Raw genomic sequence first — 22,328 nt, forward strand, 5'->3', positions numbered from 1 at the left:
GTCTTATTTCTTCAAGTTAAATCTTTATTATTTAAATACCTAACTTGAAGAATGAAGGCATCCATTGTGCTGTCTTAAGTAGCTCTTCCTTGTGTGCTTCTTTTGCAGCATCTTTTCAGGGAAAGATAGAAAAACAAATCAGCGTTGCTTGATTTTTTCAAGTTACACAGGTAAAAGATAGTGAGCATTTTCTCTTGCGAACAACCATTGTGTAGTACTTTTGAAGAGCTGGGCGTCTCCTCCATTGAAGAAAGAAAATAACAAGGAGAATGCTAAACAGGTGTTGGATGTTAGTATGTACCTGTTTTTTATGCTGCTGATGTGTGTATTAATTCAGACATTTATACCTGGAGTTAATGGGTGAAATCTGCATGTGTAGACTATGATTCCTTAATGAGATTAGTACTGAACTTGTACAAATTTAAAGCTACACCTGAAAATCACAGCAGCAAGTTAAACAAGCACAATTGAACTGGCCGACCAACGCATAACTACAGAATATATCTGCCAAATTTCTGTTCCTGCAGACCAAAGTTGAAATGATCTCTTTCCAAGGCTTCCTAATTCATTAATTTCCTGATGTAAAACGAGTATTGCCCGAATTTCCAAAATATCGCTATTTTAAATGTAAGGTCTGTTGTAAATGGACAGACCTAACAAGTCTTGCATTTATATTGCCAAGTATCTGTCTGCACAATATTGTAACCCAAAGACTGGACAATAATATGGTCCTTGAAGTTTCAACTGGATTTTCAGATTTTTCAAATATTTGCTACTTCAGTCCTAGAAAGATAATTTAAGCAAAAGACTGGGTAAAAAGTTGTCAAAATTCAATTCTTGGTTCTTATGTACATCATGAAGGTGTAGAGCAGCAGTTATTTTTATTCATTTATTTCCATCAGCATAATTTGACTCCACAATGTAAAATAATCATGCAATGCTGCTACACCAATGGGTAATTTTGGTGTCCATTCCTCTAGCATTTTATCTGCCTCTGTTCACAGTCGGAGAATGTCTAATACAGTGCTTGAGGTAGTTTTGAATTGCCAGAGTTAGTTATTAGTCTATCGAGCAACATCAATGATAGCTGAAAGAGAAACAGAAAATGCTGAAGATAATTCGGCAGGTTACTCAGCAATTGTGCAGAGGGGAACAGAGTTAACATTTCAAATCAGTAACCTTTCATCTTGTAAAGCAATCTTGTGCAAGACAATACAGATACTTCCTGACCTGTTGAGTAGCTCCAGGGTTTCCTTCTTTTTGATTTCAGCTTTCCAGCATCTGCATTTCTAGGCTTTTTGATCAAAGACAGCTCATAGTTTCTCAACTACCTATTGTTGCAGAGGGGTTATTTGAAGTATCATTAAGACCAGCATCAAAGAACTTTTTTTTAGCGAAATCAAAACATTTCCATGGAAGCAATGGTGAATGGTTTTGAAATTCAACAGTGAGGTATTAATGATGTCAGGCTCCAGCAGACACCTATCATTATCAGTTGCATAAGACAATTGCAAAAAGACGCACCAGGTTAAAGAAATGGGCAATTAAACAATCAGATAGCATGTTTGAATATATCGCAATTAATCTCAATAATCATAACCATTTATGCCACATATTCAATAGTAGCTCAGTCTCAACCCACACCTTGCCAAGTCTTCCTCAAAAATAAATGAAGATGTGTAAAATTTGGGAAAGCTGTTTCATTGATCAGTTAAGTGAAAGCATAGAATCATGCCTTTCAACTATTGCCTCAACTTCTCCATCACAAATTCAATGACTCCAACCACTGGTGTTTTTCCCTCTTCGTGTTCATTGACTTGAATTTCACCAGGGTGTCTTGATGCCACACTCAGTCGATGGCTACCTTGGTGTCAATGGCAGTCATTCTTTCACTTGACTTCTAGAATTCAGCTTTTGGGTCCATGTTTGGTGAACCAGTACTCCTCCACGTTGAATATCTCTGAAGGCTTAAAATGTACTCTGCATGAGGTATTTCACTATCCTTGTGCTCAGTAGCACCACCACTGACCGAGAGGGCTGATTATCAAAATAGCTGCTAGACTGAGCTTGAGGCAGTTTATGGGAAAGCCAACACAAAGGATAAAAACTAGACTTTTTCACAAATCTCTTTGTCTGGCAGGAGGTGGGGGCTCCATAAACATTCTCATCCTCAATGAAGAGCTGGCTAGTGGCGTGACATTGATGAAAAAAATTCTAGGAGTGTAAACGAGGGCAGAAGTGGAGTGAAAAAACAACAGAGATAAGTTTAACTACATGCCAAAGTTGTTCAGTCAGAGAGGTTGTATAGAAACATATAGCCCAGGAATAGGCCCTTCAGTACATCATGTCTGTGCTGACCACGATGCCAAATTAAACTAATCCCATCTTCAGCGGTTATACTGATAGGCAGAAATTCTGTGGACAATCTCCAGTGTTCAACTGAGCACAAGTAACTTTGGTAAAAGGAAACCAAGAAGACATTGTGACCAACAGGATCAGTTTCATTACTAAATCCATTCCCTGACAGATTGCAAAGTAAATCGCTTCAGCTTCCATGCATGATTGAGTAAAACACCAACATAAATGAAGAAAACCACTGCCTCCATACAAGAAATAGAGTTAATTCTTCCTTTATCACTTTGCTTAACAAGGTCCCGCATGTGCTGTCCTCTTAAAAAAAAATGTGTAAAAACCATGGAATAGCTTCACCTCATGGTTGCAAAATCAATGTATAAGCATATCAGAACAGCTCATGGCTGTTATTTCAATCTTTTCTTTGCTTACAGAGACTGGAAGTTGATGCGTCTTATTGACTGATGTTTTCAAGTGATCTTAACTGATTATGCTGAACACTAATAAAAACTGAAAATTATATCCCTGAACTGAACTAAAAACAAAAACCAAAAAATACATGCCTTGGCTGTACAGTTTATGGCTCCACACCCACCTATATGCCTGACTTAACCACCCTCTCTATTCAGTGGTGACAAGGGATGGAAAGTAAACACTGGCCTTGCTAGCAATGTCCACATCCTGTAACTGTGTAAATAAAAGGAACTAAGTTATAGGGTGACAGGAATGAGCTAGATTCGGTTACAACTTCACATAGCCAGTAGGCTAAATGGGTGTCTTTCGTGCTGAGATTAAATGATGATTTGCAGAATGTGTGTATGTGGGTGGAAAGGGAATTGGCTTCAGCACAATTGTGGCTGAAGGACAAGTTTCCCAATATCCTCAGTAAACTGGTATGGGAAGACAACAAGTTGCTTATGTTTGGCCACTGCTCACTATATTTAAAGTAGTATTGATGGTAGCATTGCTGGCATTAAATTTTATCTAAAAATAATTACTATAGAAAGATAACCAATAAGTCCTGGGTTGAATTTACATGCATTGCTACATGATGCTGCCAATAACTTTAATCAAAATATTTCCCTCTTAAAGTGCAACTGTCTCACAATCATTTAAATGTTATTATAATATGTACCAAGTGGGCAAATATTTTTATAATGCAATACATGGATTATTTTAATAGAGTCCTGGAGTCTCACAACACGGAAACACAGGCTTTTCAGCCCACTGTATTTGTGCAGGCCATCCCATGATTAGTATAATCATCATGAAGCATTTTCTCATAGCTTGATCTCTCTACTCATTAGCATTGCAACACACTAGGCAGTGGGTTGAAGATAAATAATGTTTTGTAATTTAGTGTCTGAACTTGGAGATAGATTTGAATCACTTGTTCTTTCACTTGCACATCCACTAGATTCCCTGCCTCAATTAAAGCACTGAACATATTTGCAAGTGTTCATTAATCTCTGTATAATTGCACAGTGTTATTTAGCTCCTGGTCTTTTTCTCCTGAATTTTCCATTTACTGTTCATCTGGAGAAAAGAACATTTTGGCACCTTTCATTTTCTGACAGATGGAAGAATTTACAGAAGCAGTTATGATCCAATGCAGACTTCATTATCCACTTTAATTTCACATTACATAAGACTTTTAATAATCATTTGAAACTTGCTGTATGCTTGAATCATGCACAGAGGTTGTAATGTATTTGATTATCTCAGCCCCATAATGTTTTCTATTTGATTGAAAAAATGGTTTGTAAGAAAAATTGTGCTGGTGATTGGATTACCTCTGCAGCTGTGTACTTAAAACAGATTAAGTTCAAAATGGTGCTAAAGCGGATATTTGAAAAATGCCACACAAAATGTACTCTTTGACATTTAACTCTTTAAGTGATTCTAAGATGCCTCTGGTCACTTCCTATAAAGTGTGATAGTTGAGAAGACATTTCAAGTAGCTCATTTAGTAACTTCATTTTCTATGGAGTGTTCTATCAAAATGTTTTAATTTTCATTTAGTTACTTGAATGCATTACCAGAAGACAAAATGAACTGCTTTTGAATTTTTAAATAGTGGAGGAGATATGAGGGAACTAATGATTATGTGGAGTTTTGGGAGGAAAAAACCCTATGTGTCACCATCCCAATAGCTGAAGTAAACTGTTTGTAGTTAATGATGGTTTAAGCAGTACTGACCAATTCTAAATGTAACTTACTCATAAAATGATTTATTGATCTTTTAATTCAGTCAGAATTGTTTTTGGATGGAAATTGTATGGAAAATGCAGGCAGGAAGTGCAATTTACATGCTTATGATGCCCATAATGTTTGCTGCATTATCCAGGCTTGTTTCTGTACTGTATATTCTATGCACTTGAAGTTTCATGTGTAATAGTAATCACTTTATGGTTTTTCCTATGCACCCAATCTTTGTACTTTTCACATAATGAGCATAGATGGTATTGCAGCTATCCTTGTTTATATTCTGTTTTACACTGGCACTTAAGTTTGTGCACCCAGATAGTAAGATCACAGTTGCAGCATGGTATATTTGTATCAGAGGACAGACATTTTTTTCAGTATGCTACTATTTTAATTACAATATTTAAATTTCTTATTGCTCCATCAGATGGAGAGAATTAAAAAGTAGTTTTACTCAGGAAGAGTATACTTAATTTATCATTAATGACTAGATATGTATACTGTATGTAACTTTACATAATTTCCCTGCATCCTAAAATAATCCAGTTTTGTCCCTCATTCAGTCTAACTTCTATAAAAAGTACTCCAGCCAATTAAGAACATAGAAGTGCATCTGGATTTGGAGCATTAGAGACTGTATGATGACAATTTATCTACATTCTGTCAGGAGAGTTTTACAGGGTAGGATATGCAGGTAGTTCTGCTATAATGAGATAATTACATTCCTGAGAAACCTAGTGTACAGAAAGTCATGTTATATCAGAGCAGGCTTTAGCTGCCTTCCAAACACAGATTCAAATGGGTTTTCCCAATTATGATTGCACTGTAACCAATGTGGCCCACGTAATGCAAATAGTGTTGCCTAATCCATCATTCGAGTTATAACCAGTTAGATATCATTGTGATCTTCATTTAATTTATTGTTACTGCATATCTGTAATAAATTACATAGAGTTCACAGCAAAGAACAGAACATTCTGTCTAGCTGGTCCATTCTATCTAACTGGTTTGTCTGCACACAAGCTTCCTCCAAATTTACTGTCAGCATATCCTTTGTTTCCTCTCTCCTTCGTGTATTTATATGGATCCAAGGCAACTATGCTATTTGACTTAAATACGTACCCCTTTCTTTGATAACATTTGACATTTGAGAATCGTTACAATTTGGGTCGTTCTTTCCCCCACAGGAATTTTGATTCTTTTTTCTGTCATTAATGCTTCAGCACAACACTGCAAGCAAAATACTCAGTCTGAAATTTTGGTATTCAAGTAACTAGTAAATCAGATGCAAAAAGTTCTGAATGTAGCCATGACAATCCCAAACTGTCACAATAAAAAAGAAATAACAATGTCAAATCTGCTGTAACAAAAGATATTGTACTGCTCAGTTCTAATATCTACCAGAAGACCAGTATTTGTATGCAGTCTGATTCTTGAACCAATATAGAATGTAAGTGTTGTTGGTGAAAGAGAATATATGTTTGTTTTCAGGAGCAGGGAAATTGCTAATGGGAAATATGAAGGCTGCGAAAATAATTTTTGTTTCAAAATCAGAACTCTAGAAACTAATGTCTAGTAAAATATTTTGATTGGAACTTTGTTTTTCATTGAAGCGCCAACTGTTGGAATTAAGCAAGCGGCATTAAATAGATGTAAAAATAAAGTTCCCTGAACTCTGCTGGAATATTGTTCTTTTCTCCCCAATCACTTGGATATCAATTTTCAATTTTTAGGGAACCATCTTTTCAATTTGTGTGAGTGAGATGACTGATTTACTACCAAATTAAGAGCAGCTTTATACTATCTGACTTCATTGTGATGCAGGTAGTAGAGCTGCTGCTTCATGGATCCAGTGACTCTGGTTCAATACTGACTTCTGGTGCTGTCTCTGTAGAATTTGTATGTACTCCCTGTGACTGTGGTGGGTTTCCTCCAGCTGCTTTGGTTTACTGCCATTTCCCAACATCTTGCAGGTTAGTAGGTCATTTATCCAATGTAGTTTGCCCTTAGCGAGTGGTAGAATCTGTGTAGACTCATAGAGCAATACAGCATGGATACAGGCCATTTGGCCCAACAAGTCTATGTCGACCACGGTGCCACCCAGCTCGTCCCAATTTCTTGCGTTTGGCCCATACCCCTCTATAAGCCCTGGCCCTCCATGTACTTATCCAAGTGCTTCTTAAATGATACTATTGTACCTGCCTCAACCACTTCCTCTGGCAGCTTGTTCCATATACTCACCACCCTCTGCATGGAAAAAGTTGCCCCTCAGGTCCCTTTTAAATCTTTCCCCTCTCATCCTAAATCTATGCCCCCTAGTGTTGGACTCCCCCACCCTGGGGAACAGACTGTTACCATCCACCTTATCATAATTTCAAACATTTCTATGAGGTCGCCCCTCATTCTCCTACGTTACAAGGAATAAAGACCTAGCCTGGCCAACCTCTCTCTATAACTCGGCCCTCTAGTCCTGGCAACATCCTCGTAACTCTTTTCTGCACTCTTTGCAGTTTAACCACGTCTTTCCTATAACAGAGTGACCAAAACTGTACACAATACTCCAAGTGCGGCCTCACCAACATCCTATACAACTGCAACATAATGTCCTAACTCCTATACTCAGTGCCCTGACTGATGAATGCCAGTGTGCTAAACGCCTTTTTTACCACCCTGTCTACCTGTGACACCGCTTTCAATGAACTGTGCACTTGTACTCCTAGGTCCCTCTGTTTCATTACACTCCCAACTGTCCTACCATTCATAGTACAAATCCTACACTGGTTTGACTTTCCAAAGTGCATCACCTCACACTTATCTGTATTGAAATCCATTTGCCACTCCTCGGCCCACTTCCCTAACTGATGTAAGACAACCCTCTTCCCTATCAACAACACCTCTTAATTTCATGTCGTCCACAAACTTACTGATCAAGCCTTCTGCATTCGCATCCAAATCATTTATATAAATAACGAATAACATGGGTCTCAACGCCGACCCCTGCAGCACACCACTAGTCACCAGCCTCCATTCCAAGAAACAACCTTCAATCACCACCCTCTGCTTCCTACCTCCTAGACAATTTCGAATCTACCTAACTAGATCTCCCTGGATTCCATGGGACCTAACTTTACGGACCAGCCTACCATGTGAGACCTTGTCAAAGGCCTTGCTAAAGTCCAGATAGACAACATCCACTGTCCTACCCTCATCTACCTTTTTGGTTATCTCTTCAAAAAACTCTAAAAGGTTTATCAAGCATGGCTTTCCATGCACATAGCCGTGCTGACTCCTCCTAATCAGACTCTGTCTATCCAAATGCTGGTAGATCCTGTCCCTCAGAATTCCCTTTAGTAACTTCCCCACTCCTGACATCAAGCTGACTGGCCTGTAGTTCCGTGGTTTGTCCTTGCTACCCTTCTTAAACAACGGAACAACATTAGACACCTTACAGCCTTTGGGAACTTCAGTGGCTGATGATGTAGCAAATATCTTTACAAGGACTTGAAGAAAATGTGGGAAGAATAAAATGGCATTAGTGTATGACTAGTTTAAATGGGATGGTCAGCATGGATTTGGTGGGCCGAAGGGTGTGTTTCTCTGATGCATGACTAGGATATACTGGAGGTCATTCTGCCATTTTGAACTAGATTTGAACATAAATTTCATCTGTGGAAATGATCTTTCTCAATTTTAAATCTTTTTTAATGGAAAAAAAAGCAACCGTTCTTGACTTCATCATTCATCAAATATGGATTATTTTGCATTGACTGAGAAAGCCATAATCAAAATTACAGTATTTAAATATGTTTGATAATTTTACAGAATATAATAATGAAAATAAGTATTTGAAAGTATTTCACTTTGACAGTTTCTTTATCTTAAATCAGGAACATGTAAATAATTGGTGTTTTTATTTGTCCCAAGCATAGAAAGGCGAATCTTGATCTTTTTTCCATGTGCATTAATTGCTTATTTTATTTGAGAAATTAAATGGCTCTCCCTTATTAACAAGCTCAAACTATAAAAATTGATTCACTAAGATGTTGGCATGCTTGTTATTGTTGATTGTTATTTGGTTCATGCTAAGAGTTTGTATTTAATAAAAGCTCTGACAATTTAATTCTTTAAAAGAAGCAATTGAAGAATTGTATTCTATCAAGCAAAACAGCTAATAGTAAGGAAGCTTATGGCTTCAAATTTCCTGGGAACTGCCTCCAGAACAACATTGTAGTTCTATTAATAATACGGTTAAAACTATTTTCTTCTGTATTATACAAGTGTCAGATGTGGTGTAGCATTAAGGAAATTTCAATACTTGTTTTCAAATGTTTGCATCTACAGTGAACTGTTGGATACTTTTGGACTATGTTTTGTTTTGTTGTAATTAGTAATGTATTAATTAACAGAAGCATTGTAGGATGTTGTTACTTTGTTAGTCATGTTTGTTGATCTGCAAGATAAATTGAGGTGTGTCTCACTCTTCTGATTGCTTAGGGAAAGCAGTGACTTGGTCTCATGATTCATTGTTTTGTTAGTTAAGATGGCTGTGTGTTTTTAATTCTAATTCACTGCCTTTCTCCGTTTTGTCAAGTAAATACATATATCCATTTCAATCCAATTAATTTTGTATCTATGGCTGCCAGAGCACTGTGTTCCATATTTTAACAACTTTCTGTTTGGAAAATGTCTCCTTGGACTTGCATTGTAACCATCTTGGAAATCTCAATCTATTCCCTTTGTTCTGAATTTTTCTTTGACTTTGGAAAATTTGATTGAATCACCTTTTCAGTGTTGTAATTCACAAAGCTGTGACACTTTTTTTTGCCATGGAGTCCTGTGAGGTGATTACATTTCTTGGCATTTTTAGCTCCTAGTCTCATCCAGGCTTCAAAATATTCTCTGTAATTACCAGAACATCAAATAGATCTGTGCTGATTGTACTATTTCTATTTGTGATATAATATATTTTGTTAAATGCTTCCCTACTTCTGCATCTGTTTGCTAGTTAATGGGCCATCTCAGTGAAAGTTCCTGTTTCTCTAAATTTATTCCTTTACCTCCCTCTGTGTCTTATTCGGATGTGAAAAGCTTATTCTTTTGCTCTTTACCCACTTCAATGCTTGCCTTGTCAGTTTAAACCACTCATTCTGTTGTTCTGTTTACCTTTGTTAGGAATTTATTGCTGGTTTCATTTAGAAAAAGCCTATATTATTTGTACAGCTTCTACCTTTCCAGAACAGACACAGTCTGTAACTCTCTTCTGCCTCATCTTAAAGTTATGACCTTTCTGAAGTTGGTTTGAACTCCAATTGAAAATTGCATGAATTCATGCAAGGACATGTTGTACTTTAAGAATATGATGTGCCCTCTGTTGATGAGATTAAAATTACCATGTATTGATGCTATTTTCTGTTACAGTTATAAAGTTATCATTTAGAAGAATGCAACCATTGCAGCGTGTCTGCTGAATTAAATTTTCTGAAATGCGGTTTAATTCACTTGAGAAATGAACTTTTTGCTATTTGTAATAGAGGACATGGAAGGACAAAAGACTGAGTTGCAAAAATGATCACAGGTTCTATAGAATATATGGATTCTTGTCAATGTAATTTGGAGAGCACCCGGGTAGAACCTTTGGAATGGACCAATACTTTGATACTTTGGAATTTCACTTGCTTACCTTTACTGGCAGGGAGATGTGAATCAAAATTTATCCTTGGCATGACTGAATGAATAGGGTAAAAAATGAAACTGGCGAAAATTGTATGTTTTGAGATTGAACGTTCCTTTACTGTTTTTATGGGGATATATGAGGATGTTAACAGGACTGGAGAATTTTCAGTATTAGGGAAAATTGGATGGTCTCAGTTTGTTTTCTTTGAGCAAGGAAAGAGCACTGAAGGGAGATTTGATTGACATTTTGAAAACTATGGGGCTTAAATAGAGTGGTTAGGAAGAACTATGGTTCCTTAGCAAATAGGTCAAAAATCAGGTTTAAAGCAACAAGTAGAAGGATTAGAGGGGAGTTGTTTTTTTTAAACCAGAGACTGGTGTAGCTTTGGAACTCACTGCATGAAAGAATGATAGAGACAGAAACTCTTAGCGTTTTAAAAGAAATACTTGGATGTGCACTTGAAGTGCTGTAACCTACAAGGCTACAGAGGGAGATCAAGGAAATGGGATTAATATGGATAGCTTTTTATCTGTCCAGCATGGATTGAAAGGCTATCCCACTTCTGAGGAAATGCAGTATGTCAGATTTAAATATCAGTAAGATTAAAGTTGCATAGGATTGAATGTGAGACGTTCACAAATGCAACATTCTTAATTTTGAAGGTAACATTTTTAGTCATAAAATATAAAGGCTATGATTTTTACAACTTAAGATCATTCTATGAAAGTAATTGCAAGAAAGTTATTTTTGGTTCAAGGTGTTTTTCATTTGATACCTTCAGTGAATTTTAGGGATTACTTGGCTTGAGAGCTAAAGTGATCCCTATTGAATGTCGGTTTTCAGGTGTTTAGCAACATTACTCAATAAGTTTTTTAAAGCTTTGCATATTTAATCTTATTTCAGTTAACTATTTGATGTCCAGTGTGAAATCCTGGTTAAAAAATGAAAATAGCATATCTGAGAGTTAATTTGCAACATAATTATTTGAAGAGAACCTCTAATATGAGAAGAAAATGTAATTTCTAGATTTTTCAAATCATTGATTTAATGAAAATGAGAGGCAATAGATTTTTGAAAATATGCATTCAATCAACAATTGGTCGAATGAAAACATGCAGACTATTCTGGTAATTGGTACACTTGAGCAAGTTTGCTTCTTATCAGTTAGATTGAGAATTTATGTTTAATATTTAGCGTTAGAACAATTATTTTAAATTAGTCCTGTAGCTTTGAATGAAAACAAATTTCAACAAAATAAAACATTTTCATCACCTTATAAATGGATTCATTTTAAGGAAAGTATTCTGTTGCTAGTAATGTAAACTCTGCAGTCTTGATTCCATGTATGTTAATGCTGATAAACATCTTTTTATTCAAGAACAAGAAAAGTCTTGCTTTTCAGTACTCCAGATCTACAGTTTTCAACTTCTGGATCATGTGGTCAAATAACTAGTAGGTCAGATAACCATAGGTTTAAGTCAGCCTGCAGTATAACTTACATGATGGAGTGTTTGATCAATTTATCTGACAGTGTATGGTGTAATAATGGAGGATTCTACCTGCAAATGAATAAAAGTACTAACATTGTTCCGTGTCTCCCAGTTTATGGAATCCCTGTGGAGGTGTAGGTCACTCTGAATTATATCACATTCCCAGCTGGGGATTTGGGCTGGAGAGGAAATAGATTTTTGTAGATAGATTTAAAATTAAAATCAAACTGATTAAATTTTGGTACTCCTGTATCTAAAGCAAAAGTTCATTCTTTATTGCATTCTTACTTAATGAATATTTTGTTCCATTTGCAGGTATGAGTTGACACAGAGCATCAGTTAAGAACCTTGTAGTGGATAAGATGGAGGTTAATCAATGATTGTATAACAATGCAGTGAACAAGGTGTGTTTCATGAGTAGCTCTATGAAAAATGTCCGCCTGTAACACCTTCACTGAACACGTATGGAAACCTGGTGAATGTAAGAACTGTTTTAAACCCAAAAGTTTGCATTGTTTGACTACTGCTTCTGAAACTCCTCCTCGTTCATGTAACAATTTAAAAACTAATGCTAACCATAGTAACAACCAGCGGGGTAGGTCAGGCACTGGTAACTTTCGACCTCCTGTTGCCAAGAAGCCAACAATTGCTGTGAAGCCCACGATGATGGTCACAGATGGACAAACTGTGAGTACAGAAATGGAGACAATGGAAAGCTGTGAAAATAAACATATGTTTGTAGGGTGGAATAGGAATGGTGTTGTAATCAACAGAAAATTAGTGAACAATAATAATAATGAAGAGAGCAGCAGCAATTCTCAGAGACCTTGTGGTCCAGACAGAGTTAGTAGTAATAAGAAACCAAACAATAACAATAATGGATTAACTGATGTATTGAAAGAAATTGTTGGATTTGAGCCTGAACCACACTTACAAGACAAAGAATGTGACAAAGAAACCTTTCTTGGAAGGATCAACAAATGTTATCAGCGCTCTTTGGAAAGGAAGCTTCCTCCGAGCTGTATTGTGGCTGGTATGAAAGAGAGTGCAGGGAAGCATGTTGTGCTCAGCAACAGCTCAGAGGTTATCAGCAATGAAGGAGGTCTCTTCTGCTACCCAGACTGTTCCTTCAGTAGCGATTGCAGAGTAGATAATGATTCAAGTGAGAATGTGACAGAAGAACGAGAAAGTTGGGATGAAAGTGATGAAGAGCTGTTGGCAATGGAAATACGAATGCGTGGTCAGCCACGTTTTGCTAATTTTAGGGCCAATACGCTGTCTCCTGTCAGATTCTGCAGTGACAAAAAGTGGAACACAGTGCCATTACGAAAGCAGTCCCTACTGAGAATTTGTGCTGTTGACTATGATGACAGTTATGATGACATCCTAAATGGATATGGCGATGAAACCTTGATTCCTTATGGCCAGGATAGCTTGCCAAGTGTTTTATCTTCTGAATCAACATCTCCTGATTCATCGATGACAGAGGGATCTCAAACAGGAATGACAAAAACTACACACCAACGGCTTTGCAATGGTGATCTTGCACCAAGTGACTGCAAAAACACCAAATCAATTGAACCAGATTATGAAAGCATTAATGAAAATGAGCAAGTTCCCCAAATAAAGCAGGCTCCATTTAAACCAGCAAGAGGCACTGCAGTAAAGTCTCTCGAAACTCATAAAGCAGTTCTTGCTTTGAGGTTGGAAGAGAAGGGTGGGAAGATAGCCTTACAAAGTGAGAAGCAGGATTTAGATATAAGTTCCACAGACAGTTCTGGGCAAACTGTGACGATTAATATTATTCCAAGGGAAGAACAAGCAAAACCATATAGAGTTGTAGACTTGGAACCACCAGGTATGTGCAAACCATATACTGTAGTTGATGTCTCAGCAGCAATGAACAATAAAAAATCCAGCAGTCCACCTGAATTGCTTCAAGGTCCAAAGACTTCACCGATGAGTACAAACCCACCAACACCACCTCCAAGCCAGATGAACAACCAGAAAAAGTCAAGTATCACTAGATATCAAGAAGTATGGACTTCCAGCACGAGCCCTCGACAAAAAATGCCCAGAGTTGCTTTAATGTCAAGTGGTTCTGGCCCTACACCACCACCAAAACAGATTACACATAAATCTGCTCCTACTTCACCAACTAACACAAATATTACTTCCAAAACTATTCCTGTGAAGTCGCCAAATCTGTCTGAAATCAAGTTTAATAGTTACAACAATGCTGGGATGCCCCCTTTCCCTATCATCATACATGATGAGCCAACGTATGCACAGAGCTCAAAGCACAAGGCTATAAAAGTACCAATAGTAATTAATCCAAATGCTTATGACAACTTGGCCATTTATAAAAGCTTTTTGGGTCCTAGTGGACCACATATGAAGAAGGAGACTTCAGAAAATGTGATGAACCATACATATGAAGAAATTGGATCAGCAGAAAAGAAATCTGCAGGTTTACCACAAGCAAAACCTCCAAGTACCAGCACAGAACGAAAGGTGCTTGGCACAGTTGCACAGAAAGTGCAGGAATTTAACAATGCACAAAGCAAAGCACAAAACCTGTCGCAGTCCTCACCTCACAAAAGCTTTGGATCCAATCAGTGCTCTCCTTCTAGAATTCAGCGATCTAATCACGATTCACCATCCAGAAAAGAAGAAACGCCAGAAAGGCAGAAATCATCAGCAGTTAGAGAAAATGCCAATGCTGTACTTTCTCAAATTGTTGCATCCATTCAGCCTCCACAGCTGCCACCTGAAACTCCTCAGACACAGTCAAAATCTAGCAGTGCTGAAGAATTATACTCTCAACCTCCTGCCATCTCGGAAGGCAATGGTGATCCTTATACTCGGCCAAAGTCATTATTCTCCACACAGGCAAACAGTGGAACAGAAGCCTCCAAAGTAATGGACAGCAGTGTTACAAAAGGGCAGAAAGAAAGTATTCTTACAAAGCAAGTTACTGTTCCCACATCTAAACCAGGTACAGTACAATCACCTGGTGCAATTAGTCTGAGTCCGAAGAATGAACAGCTGCCTCCATTTCCACCACCACGTTCGACATCATCCCCTTATCATGCAAGCAACCTACTGCATAAACATTTCAGCAACTGGGGGAAGCCAACAAGTCCTGTACGAACAACTGAGACTGAATGTCCATTGTTGAACCCAGAGAGTCGCCAACGCTCACAAGAGTCTAAACCAAAACGATGGATCTCTTTCAAGAGCTTCTTCCGTCGTCGTAAGACTGAGGAAGAGGAGGAGAAAGAAAAAGACAAAGACAAGTTAATTGGATTGAATGGACGGGTGATACATATGCTGCCACCACCACCCATACAACGACTGTGCAGTGAACAGAAGATATTAGAGCCATCTGAGAAACTGACTGCCATGTTGAGTTACAAACCAGACCTTGGACTGGATGATATAAAGGCTGAGACTGGCAAATTAGAAATTGCTACAGTGGATACTGAGATCCACCCCACTCTCAATGAAACACAGATCATGGCATCTGGATTGAATGATGATGAAAAGCCAACAGCAAGTCTTCCTGAAAATGGAAAAGAGAACTGCCGTCCGGACAGTCAAAGCTCTCCTCCACCTCCTCCACCAAAGAAATTTAATAAGTAAGTGTTGTCTTTAATTCATTTATAACTTGCATTTGTCAGAGGTTAGAGTGAATACTTTTTTGCCGTCATCCTCCTTCCAAGTATGTGTATGCTTTTGAACCTATTTTAGAACTGCATTTATGTTTAGATATATTTCAATTAAATTTCAGGGATAAATATCTTTTGCAAAGACTTCCCTGCTAATTGCCACCTTCTCCTAAATTTATTCTTAGGTTATTCTTCCTTAGTATGTGGACAATCCTAAAAATGAGGAAACATGGATCATTCACCTTTGTTCTTTGTTGAATTGACAAGTTCATTATACACCAGATTTCCTCAGCTAGTTTCCATTGTTGTGGGAGGAAACGAAAAGCCATCAAGCAAATGTGCCTGAGTTTCTTAAAGATGGTGTGTTCCTTTCTTTGTGTGGCTTTATAAGACTGACAATTTATCTTTTCAGACTAAGTAACTCCTGCACTGTGGGTGGAACAGTGGCACAGCTAGTGGAGCTTCTGCTTCATAGCTCCAGTTACCCATGTTTTATTATGACCTCCAGTGGTCTCTGGAGTTCATACCTTCTCCCTGTGACCCAGTGGGATTCTTCCGTGTGCTCAATTTTCCTCCCACATCTCAAAGATATATGGGTTGGTAGGTTAATTAGCCACCGTAAATGTGGTAGAATCTGGGAGAAGTTGATGGGAATATGGGGAAAATGAAATGAAATTAGTGTGTGATTAGTGTAAAAGGGTGCTTGATAGTTGGCCTGAACTTAGAGTATTGGAAGACCTACTTCTATGCTCAGTGACTCTACATTTTGAATTCAGTATGCATTAACATTTTTTTATGAGTCACTATTGCAGTTTGGTTATTTGGAGTTCATTCCAAGAAACATTTTAATACACTACATCATTGAGCAATAGACTGATCCTAGTTTTTCATTGTGTAGCTCCCTAATTTCAAAGTTGTCATCCCAAGCTGAGTGACGGATAGACATTCTCTACAGGAAGAGGAGGCAGGGGGATTTACAGCATTAATGGTTCAATCATAGATCTAGGGTTTAATGAACTTTGTAATTTGCTTTATCAGTGCTGAATACTATCCAATACTATTCCCCTGCTTTCTTTGCCTGGACAGTAAAAGAAAGAAGACAATTCTGAATTTCATTCTGAGAATGATGAAATTGATATGCAATCTTTAACTTCTCAATACCTGTATTTATGTGAAATTGTCTGATAGTTTGAAATGTAGTAATCATTGCATTTCTAAGCTTATTTAATTACCCTCATCCCTATTGTCAGCATCAGAAGGATGTAATCACTTGCTGTGACATGTGCAAAACAAAAAGAAATTATATGACTCATGACAAGGTATAAATGGAGTTGAACTATTGCAAGAAAGCCATTTTTATATATGATAAATTTTAAACAAAGTATGATATTGAAAGTTCGTATTTTTCAGCAGGCCATATTGAATCATCATGTTTCAGTGTGAACTATTGATTTTTGTAGGTTATAAGACTTTACAAGGCATGTCTGAATTTGCTGCTAATATAACAGAAGTTATATATGTAGATTATTTTGTATTGAATGGTATTCAGCAGGAATGGATGGAATTTTTACTGTCCAAACACGTTGGAACTTTCAGTTTTCACGTGAAAGCAGCACTGGTAACCAAGAATATTTTTTACATGGCTAAAACCATCTACTGTTCCCCACCACCTCCAGATTCTGCTATTCCTATGTTCTCCTGGCAAGCCTCTCATTTTCCTTTCTCCCAGAAAGTTGAACTGCTCATGAACTTAATTACACCAAGTATCATGAACATATTATTCCTCTGCTACAAGCTCCTAGACAACCAATACCTGTTTTAAAATTTCATCTGCTTCAGATCATCCCTCTAACCTTTCCAATTCAAGCATCCTTGACTCCTTATATAGAATGTGGGCTATGCTGGCAAGGACATTTATTGCCTTTGAAAGGTGATAGTGAGCCATCTTGAATTGGTGCAGTCCTCCTTGTGTAAATACTTCCACAGTGCTGTTGGGGAGAGGGTTCCAGGATTTGGACCCAATTACATTGAAGGAATGATGATATAATTCCAAGATGGCAAGTGCTGATGAGGGCATTCCCACAGACTTGCTGTCCTTGTTCTCTCTAGTAGTAGAGTTTATGGGATTGGCTCTTGGGGTAGGCTTTCCAAGTAACTTCAGGACATTTTGCAGATTGTGCGTACTCTCTCCAGAGTGCACTAGTGGTGGAAGGTTTGAATGATTACAGTGATAGATTGCATCTGCAGCAGACTGTGTTTTCTTCAAATGGGGTGAGTTATGCAGAATGCTCAACCTCTGAACTCTTCTTGTAGCAGCACAGCATTTATGCTGATTCAGGTGGGTTTTTGGTCTGTGGTGGATGTTGATGTTGGAGGACTTATTGATCGTATTGATTACTAATGACTTATTGATTGCTAAGGTTCATGGAGAGATTTAGGGAGTAATGTCTAGTTTTAAAAATAAAATTATTCTGTCAGTAAATTGAACAAATCATTTTATTAATAATCTACTCTTTAAGCCACATTGTCATAACATGGAGTTATAAACTTCCATGCATAACTCTGATGAATATACTGCAAAGGGAAAAAATGGTTAGGTTGGTAGCAAATGTAAAATTTAGCCACGTTTTTAACTTCTGTGCAATGGTATTTTGATAAAAAGAAGAGTTTATTCTCAATTGGCCTGCATATACCTTCTAGCTTATATGCAATGGAATATCTATTATCTGTGCATCTCATCAACATTTGTCTCCTGGACTTGTTCTTTAAAGTCGTAGATTAGAGGCTGTTTGCATGGGATCTCTTTATTCTGTAATGTCATAATGAATGCAGGCAGGGAAATTGTAATTCCCATTAATAATGCCGAGAGACCTGAACCTTAGTGTAATCAATATCTATTCATTAAGAATACCAGGTGGGCCAACAAAATCTTGAGAACCAGTTGTGAACTTTTATCACTTAAATCAGTATGGCAATTTCCCTGTTTTGAATTTAGCAACACTATCTGTGCAATGGAGCAATTAAAGATTAAGTAATATTGAAGGTCTAACCTAGTTTCCCGTTTTGCAGAAATTACAGATTCTGGCCTAGCCCAGGCTCTCTGTTATTCTGGTTATCATACTACCTACCCCTCACATGCTCTCGTTCTCTCTCTCTCTCTCTCTCGTTCTCTCTCTCTCTCTCTTGTTCTCTCTCTCTCGTTCTCTCTCTTGCTCGTTCTGTCTTGCTCTTTCTCTCTCTCTCTCTCTGCCAGCAGTGTGAGGGGAAGATGGGCGGGGGTCTCAGCAGAGAGTGTGAAAGGTGGTGACCTACCTGTGGAGCTTTAGTGAAGGGGCAGGCAACAGGTTGATAGGGCTGTGCTTCCCCCAAATCCAGATGTGAAAGGGAGCCAAGCACATCGTTACCCTCCTCCCTCCCCTCCTGCCCCCCCCCCCAACTCTTCTGTGCCATCAGTACCAGGTGCTCCTCCAGCCACTGCCTGGTCTTTGCTGAAGTGATGACTGGTGCTAAGGGAGGGCAGCAGCTGATTGGCAACTAGGTTCACAAGGTAATAAAGTTTTCAAGGAGTAAATGGTTCAAGCTTCCCCCCCTTCCCCCCCCAGAAATGAATTTATCTACTGACGTTAGCAAATTACCTGTATTAATAGAAAACCAGCATAATCTTTCTTTCTGTAATCTCTGTTGACTATTCTTATACTTTGAGTTTCTACTCATTTTCTGCTCCATATTTTGAGGAAGCATTCCATTAGTTTTTCCTGACCATTGTCTTTAAGCTAATTGGTCTACAATTAATTTAAATATTTTCTTTATAAATTAAGCATTGCACCAGTTGCCAATAAATTTGTAGGTATCAATTCGTTTTCTAATGATTTTGATACAAGATTATGTAATAGTGACTTTGCTTTTCTTTTTTAACTTGTTTTAATATGTGTAGGTGCAATCCATTTAGGCAAGGGGTTTCGCCTTTCTACAACCTTTCTAAATCAGGCAAAAGCAGACAGTCCTAAACTGTTGCTGACTCTTTTTAACTGTGGATTGCTATTGTGGGAATGTTATATGAAAGGGCTACCCAGTGACTTGTGTAAACTTGGATATAGTATATACTCTGTAATCTTGAACAAATTTGAGTGAGTTGTTCTGGGGCGGGACTCCAGCAGCCTGGGAGAAGTTATAAACAAAGTAAAAGTAATTGTTTTTAAAATTACTAGGAATGTTTCTGAGAAGAATGCTTTTGAAATAAAGTCCCATTTCTGTTTTGCTTCTAATGTGTTGAAATGTGTAGTAGAAAATGTGAAATTATGTTATATGTGAAATAGTATTAGCCTACAAGAAACAATGCCTTCATAAACTTAGCCAACTAACATTTATATAGACTACCAAAGGATGTGTGAAAAGGGGGTCATGGCTCAGCAGGTTGACTTTTGCCACGAGTCAGAAGCTATTGGGTTTAAGTTTCGTTTCAGAGACTAAACACAAAAACCTAAGCTGATACTAGTGCCCACCTGAGGAGTGTTGTGCTGAGATCCTTTGTTTAAGATGTTAAAGTGTAATTCCAATGGCTCTCTAAGCTGGATGCAAAAAATCCCACGACACTGTTTGTGTGAAGAGCAGAGGAGTTGCCTTCGGTGTCCGAGCCAATATTCATCACCCACTCAATGTCACTAAAACTGATCGGTCATTCACATATTTTATGGAATTTTGCTGTAATCTGTTATCTTCCACATTTGCTAAAATATGTTAGAATGACTACACCTTAAAGGTACTTCTGTGGCGTTAAGGTGCTTTGGAACATCTTGGAACATGAAAGGCACAAGGGTGCAGATAGGAGAGCTGAGGCCCCACGGCTCTGATGACCATGACCTATGGTGCTGTTTGTGTGGAGTTTGTACACAGATGACTGTCTGGTTTATACCCCCCCATACCCCAGTTTCCTCTCACATGCAAATTTGTAGGTTAATTAGCCACTGTAAATTGCTCCCAATGTGTAGGTGAGTGATAGAATCTGGAGAAAATGTGGGGATAATAGTTTACAGGGAAATTAGTAGGGTAATGGGATTGGTTTGTGAGCCAGCATAGACCTGAAGGAATGAAAGGCCTTTAATATCAAAAATAAATGTGGTAATATACACAACCCATTTTCTTAATAGGATATTGTTGCCCCACTGCTCCATCCCTTCCATCGATTGAACTGTACAGACTGCCAGGAATTTGGATGGTCGCTACTGTTCTAGGCAGGGATTATATTGTTGGAAGAAATGACTCAAAAGTGTACCATATTTTTTGAAAGCGGAACTGCCTGTTAAGTGTTTTGAGATATTTTAGTTTGTTAAAGATGCTTTATAAATCTGTTGTTGATCATGAATTTCTCCAGACCCCAGAAATAATCTAGTACACTTTATTCCCCTCCAATAACAGCAAAGCTCCCCAGCTCCTCAGATGCAGATTAACTTAGCTATGGGCCACCTAATGTTGGACCAAATTGAATATGAGAATGTTCACTGGAATATCTATTTGGTGTTGGTGGCCTGCTGGTTCTATTTAAATGTGGCCCAGGTCTGAAATAGATCCAAATCTTTTTCTCCAGTCACAGCTGATCAATGGTTTATGAATTGTACAATCCATAATGATTACATTCTGTAACTTTTGTGTCTCCAGGATGTCTTGCATGAATCAATATTATAATAAAGTACATGTTACTGAATGGTTTTAACTGCAGACATGGGGGAATTTAAAAACATGTAGAATGAGGCCAACCAAGGATTTGGTAACATAGTTTCATATTTTTGGTCACTTGATTTGACAGCAAGTGCATGGCTAGTACATTTTATGTGTCTAAGCGGAATAATAGTCAGATTTTATATTACGATTACAAACTTTACATTTTTAAAACCACCTGAAATGTCATGCATGCATATATGACTTATTTTTTGTCTGTGTGACTTCCTATTGCTGATTTATGATCAACATCAGTATGAACCGAATCTGTGTTGTAAGATAGTCTCAGAGGGGCACACCATCCATGTGAAAGAAGTAGTGACTAGTACGTTAATCATCAACTTAATCGGTATTCAGCATGACTCATTAGCCATCAAGATGCAGTAAAAGTGAACTAATCCTTATATCACGTATGCATTTCATGTACTGGAAAGTTGCATAGGTTCGCACATTTGGTGGTAATGGTAACCTGTAAACTTTATCAATTTTGTTAATGGATAATTACAACAAGTTGTTTGTTAGTTAAATGTGCAGTATAAGCTATAGCTCTCAACTCTCCATTTTTTAGTTTGGATATTATAATTATTGAAAAAGGGAGGCAGCAAAATGGAAGATGTCAACACTGAGTGATCCAATAGGTTGAGAAAATTGCATTCTCTACCTCAATTGCAGCTTTCAGTACAAATTGAGAAATCACAACTTCCTGTGGTCATAGTATGTATAAATATTACATATAACTGAGAACTTGCCAGCATTGACTCATTTGGGAGCATTCTGGCTCTATAGATTGTGTGTTGAAGCTTTACTTCAGGCAGAGTTTCATCTGGGCTACCACTGCTTGGGATGCTGTTTCTCAGATGAGAAATAAGGTCTGGAATGTTCTGCCCATGTCCTGGCCAAGATTTGTCCTTCAATCAGCATAACTAAAAGAAATTATGTGGTTATTTATCTCATTGTTGTTTGTGGGACCTTGTTATGTACCATAATTCCTAAACTTAAAGCGGTGGTTACTTTCCAGTAGTACTTTACTCATTATAAAAGACTATGTAAATATAAGTTTCTAGACGATTTTGTGGTTGTAATGTTGAGGGACAACATGTAAAATGGACAGCAACTTTGGGACCACCCTATATGCAAAGTTTAATGCAGAAATTATAATTGGCTATCATTGATTGATAAGACCATTTGACCCATCGAGTCTGCTCTGCCATTCAATCATGA

The 22,328-nt window shown here is 37.8% G+C and overlaps 1 protein-coding gene across 1 annotated transcript in view; it reads left to right on the plus strand.

Moving 5' to 3' along the window:
• Positions 1-22,328, plus strand: part of peak1 (pseudopodium-enriched atypical kinase 1) — a 147,362-nt gene that overhangs the window by 96,635 nt on the left and 28,399 nt on the right. Inside the window, exon 3 of the mRNA XM_052042635.1 lies at positions 12,037-15,362. Coding sequence (XP_051898595.1) covers positions 12,154-15,362 — 3,209 coding nt within the window. The 5' untranslated portion in view covers positions 12,037-12,153. The remainder of the gene's footprint in view (positions 1-12,036; positions 15,363-22,328) is intronic.

This window comes from Pristis pectinata, chromosome 32 (genome assembly GCF_009764475.1).
Source record: "Pristis pectinata isolate sPriPec2 chromosome 32, sPriPec2.1.pri, whole genome shotgun sequence".
Taxonomy (NCBI): Eukaryota; Metazoa; Chordata; class Chondrichthyes; order Rhinopristiformes; family Pristidae; genus Pristis; species Pristis pectinata.